Here is an 8,590-nt window from a genome sequence, read left to right on the forward strand (position 1 = left end):
AAAAGTTTTGTTCCATGATGGGCGTATGCAGTCGTCTTGGTTATTAATAACAAACACTCAGCTTCTTCACCAAGATTTTATTGCCACCGAAGCCTTCACCAACCTTCCGAAGAGAAGCTCCAACATGGAGTAGTGGACGCCACCGCCCAGATGTGTCTTTAAGGTGAATATTGATGGTGCGTATGATCAAATTTCTAGAACTGTTACTGTGGGAGTTGTTGTACATGATGCACAGGGAATGGTTCGAGGGGGTATTGCTACCACGTCACCTAGGTGTTTTGATCCGATGTTGGTTGAATTGCATAGTCTTGGAGCGACGGTGAACTTGGACCTGGAACAGGGTTGAGAACATGTTCTTTTTGAGCTGGACTCTTTTATGGTTGTGAATAAGTTTAATGTTGTAGAAGTAGATGAGTCTACTATAGGCTTGTTTTTGCGTTTTATTAGTGGCAGATGTAATCAATTTGTTAGTTGTAGGGTGGTTTTTTTCGTTGGGAGGCCAATATGGTGGTTCATGTTTTAGCTAGGTGTGCCCTCTCACATCATTCAGTTTTTTCTTTGATTCGGTTTATCTGAATTTTATCACTACAGATGTAACAAACAATATGAATTTTTATGGATAATGGATTTATGGGTACTATTTTTCCCCTTATATGACCCTAACCATGTGTTGGTAGAAGGGGATTTTAACGAGACCCACCTTTATATATATATAATATAATATAATAAGATGTAAAGTCTTCATTCTTCCAGCATAAAATATTGCGATAGAACCATCAGCTCTACAACAAAAGTAAACTATTTAGTAAGATCATTAGAGATTTACTGAAGTGACCCAAATTTAATAGAGTGTCAATTTTTAAAGGTAACAAAAAAATTGAAGTCGTTAAAAAGATTCGGCCTTTGTTAGGATTAAGTTTTGGCTCTGTCCCTGTACATACCTTATATGTTCATAATTTTTTTAAACCCTTAAACTATACCCTCTAAATTCTAATCTCAATGCCTCTAAAGAAAATAATATTCTCTTTCACCGCTTAGGTGATTTGATGGGTTATATGAAAGTTATTAATTTAGATAATTCCACGAGAATTAATTCAACACTAAGGTAGCGTTTGGTTCGCTGGAATGTTTCTGAGGGAATTAGAATATGTCAGGAATTAGAATCCAATTCCATATTTTGTTTGGTTGGCAGGAAATGGAATTGGAATCCAATTTCATATTATGTTTGGTTCGCATACATGTCAGATGAATTTGATTTCAATAATGTAAAATGACAGAATTGCCCTTCTTCTTCTTTTTTGCTTTATTTTAGTTTGTTTTACAACTTACATATAGTAATATATTATAAAAAATTAAAAAATATTAAAATTTTATTTTATTGAATGATTATTCATTTCAATAAATTATAAAAATCATGCTAATAAACATCATAAGTTAAAATCATCGCAATCAACATATGTTAATAAGTTACCAAAAGATAGAGCAATATTTCGATACATTTCAATCGGAGTATGTTAATTAGTTACCAAAAAATATACCAAAAACTATTTTTATTTAATATATGAATTAGAAACCCGACCCGACCCGATACGACACGAAATAATAATAAAATTATTTTTATTCAATAAAAACATTGACTTAATTGAAAAAAAATTATATATAGAGGGATATTATTGTAATTATTCCTAAATATATAAGGTAAAATTATATTTTTTTTCCGGGTCGGGTCTGGTTTTTTCACCCTAAACCCGAACCCGACCCGAATATCACACTTAAAAAAACTCGACCCGAATATCACACTTAAAAAACCCGACCCGACCCGAACAAAATAAAGTTTCACCCGACCCGACCCGAATATATAAATTAGAAATCCGACCCGACCTGAAATAATAAAAAAATATTTTTATTCAATAAAAACAGTGACTTAATTGAAAAAAAATTATATATAGAGGGGTATTATTGTAATTATTCCTAAATATATAAGGTAAAATTATATATATTTTCGGGTCGGGTATTTTCACCCTAAACATGAACTCGACCCGACCCGAATATCACACTTAAAAAAACCGACCCGACCCAACCAAAATAAAGTTTCACCCGACCCGACCCAAATATATGAATTAGAAACTCGACCCGAAATAATAAAAAAATACTTTTATTCAATATATGAATAAGTTACCAAAAGATAAAAAAATACTTTTATTCAATATATGAATAAGTTACCAAAAGATTGATGAGTGTAGTATGGTCAAACTTCAATTCCCTCCAACAAGGGAATTGAATTCCATCTATTATTGGATTAAATTCACTTTCCCTCATTTGATGGAAATTTGAAGCCATGAGAGATTCAAATTCCCTTGAAAAACTTGAACCAAACATGAGAAAGTGGTGGAATTGGATTCGAATTTCCACCAATTCTAAAAGATTCCAACGATCCAAACACCACCTAAAAGAAAAGAAGAGATTAACAAATAATGAAAGAAGAGAATAAAAAAGGGAGGAAGAGATGGAAGATTCTTGAATGTGTAGTCAATCAAAATTGATGCATAAATTTCTAAACCACCTTTTCTCTTACTTTTTAGGCCTAATTGACTTCAAAGGATGCCATTTGTGGAAACATTTCTAGTTCTTATCGACTACATATAAATAAATGAAAACTAATGGCATAATTTGATGCTTTGTATTAGGAAAAAAAAACTCATTGCAGTGGTGAACATTTAAAAATTCACCTTTTTATCAAATAATAGATTATTCATAAACTAATAAAATATTAAATAATACTATTAGAAAATAGTTTTGTATATAACAAGTTAAATCAAATACTCTCAAATATAGACATTAATAAAATGAGTTTCTATACTCAAAATCGATAAGTCTTTCACTTCATATATTAGCAAAATAAATTTGAATAAAAAATAAAATAAATTTAAGCTATCTCAAGCTAAAAATTAATCAAAAATACACTTCAATATTAATATCATAATTCATATGAATAGTATCGATATTATACTTATAAGTATTGATACTCATTTAATAGTGTTAATATTATCTCTTAAGTATCGATATTGATCAAACTTTAAATCGTTTTAACAGGCTCTAATATTTAACTCGATTAACTTTCACTGTCACTCCAACAACTAGAAATCAACGAAGGATTATAAATATTTTACAACAAGAGTTCAAAAAGAAAACATCCATCTACTTGGAAAGAATTATATGAGTTTTATTTCATAATTTTTGTTGTTCAAACACTTGTAAGTTTTATTATATTCATTGTTTTCAAGTGTTTTGGGTGAGAGCATATATTTACAAGCATATTTATATTGTGAGAATTTTAAAAAATAATTAATAGGTACCATAAGAACACTACCATTATCATAAAAAATAACTATCAATTAATTAAAGGATTTTTTGTATATATAATCACATATTTTTTGTTTCACATGATAAATGTAAAACATCATAATAAATTAATTAAAATTTTAAAAATAGACAGAATTATTTTATATTATGTATTTTTTAAATTTATATGTTTTTAAAATTATTAAGTAAATAAAAATAGATGATCGAAACTAGAAATAAAAAATAAAAAATTAAATTAAATGTTTTTTTTATCTAAGAATCTTTAAAAAAATATAACATTAAAAATTTTATGAATATTTGATCACCATAAGAACACATGTTTATGCCTTTGTTTGGAGGCATTTCTTCTGTATATTTGATCACCATTATGTGTGTGTGTGTTTTTCACTTTATGAATAAAAGGTTTTTTTAGCGAGACATATGATGATATTTTCCTTGGAATAAAAATATTATATTACATAGTTTATGTTTCACATTGTAACCTAAAAGTGGGCAACACCCTAGCGTCCATTATAAAATTTACATCCTCGGTAGGGATAATAAAATGATGTTATTTTATAAAAAAACGTTCAATGGGGAAAAGTTATGGGTTGAATAAGATGGGAGGGAGGAGGAATTTCCCTGTTTGATTAAAATTCATCAACATGTCTTGTCAACGGCCATTTTAATTTATACAAGACAAAACTAACCACTCGTGGCATCTAAGAGCTTCAACCTTTGTCCTTTCACTGGACGCTATAAAACTACTATTATTTAGGTATCAACACCACTTACAGCAAAATTCTGTTTGCTTTGCCCACTGCTTTTCCTGAAAACAACTAGCCCACCCACATTGTTGGGTGATGGATTAATATAAAAATTAAGTTTTAGTGTGATTTTTTTTGTTAAAAATAATTGTTTAATATTTTTTTTGTTATATTTTTTAGGTATTCAATTTTAAAAAAAATCGTTAAGCGACACGTGTTATGTTTATATTTTTAAATAATATTTTTAAATAATATTTTATTTTTTTAAAAATAAAAAATATATAAATGTGAAACGTAGCACTTGACAATTTTTTTTAACGGTAGATACTTAAAAGTATAACGGATAAAACATCATAAATCTATTTTTAACCAAAAAAAAAAAACTTTTTAGATACCAAAAGTCAATTTTAAATATAATTTTGACATTTATTTTTATATTAAGTCTGAGGTAATTTCTTTCATTTTTATATGCCCATCAGGCACATAACAAGAAGTATCCCCTCCTCTTCATAATTTTATTTATTTTTGTTTAATCATATGTATTTGATTTATTGTCTAATTTTGCAAAGATCTCGTTATGAGAACGATTCTTTCGATCCAATTTTCTCAATTTGTAAACTTGAGAATTTAAACCCTTGATCTAATTTAAAAAATCTAATATATCATTCTTCTGGACAAACTAATTGTTGATATTTTATTTATTTTTTATTGACACTATTTATATAACTGACAGAAAACAAGGGGGGGGAATAAAGGAATCCTCTTGTGAGCCACATTTCCCCCCCCCCCCCCCCATGATGAGTTGACTGAATAATTCATCAAGACATTAACCATTAAACAAAAGACGCTTGTATATAATTTCATGGCAAGTTTCCATGAACTATATGAAATACAAAAATTGGTGACTCATATGCCAAAGATGTCTGTCCGAAATTTATAATATATGACCCAAACACAAATTCAATCATATTTTATAAATTAGAGACAACTGCCACTCGTGGCATGAGATATCCATGCTACCAGCTTCAAGAAAAGACATAAAATTATACGTTATTCCTTCAAATTTTATATATTATCTTACGTTCAAATTTTATAAATTCGATCACTTTAACATAAAATTACAAATGTATCCATGTGACGATAATCAAATTCTGAAAAATAAGTTAACAAATTTGAGGTAATTGAGAGCAATGACGGAACTACAACTTGATGAGGGCAGACACGTGTCTACCATGAAATTCGAATTTTCTTATATTAGTTACTTATTTTATTGATAGTATCTACTATGAAATCTAAGTTTTATTTGATTAGTTGTTTATTTTATTGACGGTGTTCACCCTAAAATTTTATTTTTGTACGCATCCCATTTAAAAGTTTTATGTTGTTAACATATGTATGTTTCATTCTAAAAAAATATTTCTAGATCAGGCGGTATTAAATAGTCAGGAAACCCTATGAAGCCACTTATTAAAGACAAAGTAGTCTTTTCCTGGCTGATAAATACCTGGCCTAATCTTCTCGCAGTTGTGCAGGTTTGCATAAAATTGAGCTTTAATTCAAAATATTCCTTCAGATTCAACCTTTACTTCTTTCTTGTTTCGTTTTTCTTCTACTTTAAGGGTGAAACTTGCAGTGGTGTTATAATATAAACCCATTTGTGGTAGAAAGCAAAACAGTTGCTTTTGCATGTACCTATAAAAGAGAACCTTTCCTCCACTAGCTTACTCATTTAAACATCCACCATCGCCATTTTCACACCCTAGCTAGCTTCTTACACAACACAATTTTCTCTTTTGTCCAAAGTTTCTTTGTCTTCCAGGCCACTTGCTTCTTCTGGTCTCCACATATTTGCCAATAAAAGGTACGGTGGTCCATGCATATTTGCCGGTAGCTTTTCATTCCCGACTAGATTTTGCAAGTGCTTATTGTTCTGACCACACGCTGCTTTTTGCAGGGTTTTAAGATGAAACTCTCTTTGTCTGCCAGCAAATTAGTACAGCCCCGAGTGAACTTGGCGCTCAACCTGGAGGGTTTCTTCGGCCGGAAGGATAAGGTGGTGTTCGTAATGGGAGCCACCGGCACCGGAAAGTCCCGTCTCGCGATCGACCTCGCCACCCGTTTCCCGGCGGAAATAGTGAATTCAGACAAAATGCAAGTATACAAAGGCCTTGACATACTGACTAATAAAGTGACTGAAGAAGAGTGCAAAGGCGTCCCACACCATATGCTAGGCATAGTAGACCCCGACACCAATTTCACATCCATGGATTTCCAACACCGTGCCTCGCTCGCCGTCGAGTCGATACACGCCGAAGGCCGATTCCCGATCGTCGCCGGAGGCTCCAATTCGTACATCGAGGCATTGGTGAACGATGATCCCGAGTTCCGGTTAAGGTGCGAATGCTGCTTCCTATGGGTTGATGTGTCACTGCCGGTCCTACACTCTTTTGTGTCCGAACGGGTTGATAAGATGGTACAAGCAGGCTTGGTCGATGAGGCTGCACAAATTTTCGATCCAATGGCTGATTGTTCCAAAGGAATTAGACGTGCGATTGGGGTCCCCGAATTGGATCAATATTTCCGTGGTGGATCAACTGTTGATGCCGTAACTGGAGCCAAGATGCTCGAAACAGCCATCTCGAAAATCAAGGAAAATACATGCACTCTAGCTTCACTCCAACTGCAAAAAATCCTCCGATTTTATAACCGGTGGAGGTGGAGAATGCACCGGATTGATGCCACCGAAGTCTTCCTAAAGCGCGGCGATGAGGCCGACGAGAAATGGGAGCGGCTCGTCGCCGGACCGAGCACCATGATCGTCGACCAATTCCTCTGTGAAAAAAGTCGTGTGCCCACCATTTTACCGTCGGCGACCTCCTCGTCAGTCCCTATCGCCGCAGCCGTAGCAGCCGCAACACGTTAAAGTAGGACCCGAAGAATCTGACACATGGAAATGGTGTTCCACTTGGCATCATGCCACATGGCAGGCTGGCACCCGATACCCCTCTATATATATATATATATATTTAAATTCGATACTCATAATTAAAAGAACGGAAAAAAAGGTAAACTATACCTTTATGACCTCAACTATAACTTTTATTCCGTTTTGATCATCTAACTATTTTTTTTCAAAATCATAACTAATATTAAGTTTTGGTTTTATTTTAGTCACCCATCATTAAAAAAAATTAACATAACTTTTGACGTGACATTTTTTTCTATGACTAAAAAACATTTTATCATGGTGACATGCTGATATCATTGTTAAGTTTTTACCGATGGGTGACTAAAATGAAATCAAAACTAAATGTTATGTATAATTTTGAAAGAAAGAGTTAGATGACTAAAATGAAACATAAGTTATAGTTGAACTACTAAATGTGTAGTTTACCTAAAAAAGAGTTTTTGAGGGTTGGAGATTGGAGAAGTTATAGGTGTGTACAAAAGGAAGCCATGCAGGCTGCTTTATTCCGTACTTGGGTTCGGTGCACCTGCATTAGTCATCATACAGGACCGTGCCTTCTGTGGGGTCCGAGCATCTGTTTATAAGGAAAAAGTCTAATAAGACAGCGGATCCCTAGTCCTTTGTGTACGCTAGCCTGTAGTGGCATTTCGTCTTTTCAATCTTTTTGAGCGTGACATGATCTGTAACTTTGTTTGGCTTTCTTACAAATGATAACCATTATAATATATGAAGAAATTAATGGAATATCAAAAGTTGCCCTTCTTTTAGAAGCCCATAATTGAATTAATCAAGTACCTTTTATTCTCAATCTGACGGTTTTGGAACCTTGGATCGAAAATCTAGGACCACCTTCCTAGATAAAAAAAATCCATTAGTTTGATGGAGAGAGTATATGCCTTAAATTGATTATTTTTTATGGACATCAATGGCTGTCATTTATCATTTTTATGGGAATACTGGAAAAGGTATAAAGGGGCAGGGCCATAACAATTGCATTTGGGTCAATTCAGTCCTCAACACCATACTCGAATCCATAATACTTTTTCCTTTATGGTTTGCATGAATGATAGTTAAGAATTTTCTTTTCTTTCGAAATGAATTGTAAATGTTGGTAGGTTAAAATGTATTTTTACTATTAGTTTAATTTTTATCTTTATATTTTTCCCATCATTTATGGAGAACTGGAATAATATTTTAATGTTTCTTGATGAGATCAAAAGGGTTGTGATAATTCTAGGCGATTCATCCCTTATAATTTAGACGAAGAGTCGTAATCGGTGGAATATCGACCGTTGACCTATGTCAAGGTGTTCTGTCTCCATGAAGAAATACATACGAGACAAATAAGGGTGAGGTGATTTCTTTTAGATCGCATCCCTTCTCTCGATCTTGCTCGAGAGATTTGATAGTAGCCCTTAGTGTGTGTCAATCATAGAGCTATCGTGACTATTCGTAAGCTAAGTCGATATGGCCACGTGACTGTGAATTTGACTCTAGTAAGACATGTGGATCT

At 32.9% G+C, this 8,590-nt stretch overlaps 1 protein-coding gene across 1 annotated transcript; it reads left to right on the top strand.

Annotated features, from left to right (window-relative positions):
- Window positions 1–5,861: 5,861 nt before the first annotated feature.
- LOC120137749 (adenylate isopentenyltransferase 5, chloroplastic-like) lies at window positions 5,862–7,074 on the top strand. Its single transcript, XM_039153435.1, has 2 exons — window positions 5,862–5,970; window positions 6,064–7,074. The coding sequence occupies exon 2, from the start codon at window positions 6,073–6,075 to the stop codon at window positions 7,030–7,032; it is 960 nt and encodes a 319-aa protein (XP_039009366.1). The 5' UTR covers window positions 5,862–5,970; window positions 6,064–6,072; the 3' UTR covers window positions 7,033–7,074.
- Window positions 7,075–8,590: the final 1,516 nt, after the last annotated feature.

Source organism: Hibiscus syriacus, unplaced genomic scaffold (genome assembly GCF_006381635.1).
Source record: "Hibiscus syriacus cultivar Baekdansim isolate YM2019G1 unplaced genomic scaffold, ASM638163v2 tig00110676_pilon, whole genome shotgun sequence".
Taxonomy (NCBI): Eukaryota; Viridiplantae; Streptophyta; class Magnoliopsida; order Malvales; family Malvaceae; genus Hibiscus; species Hibiscus syriacus.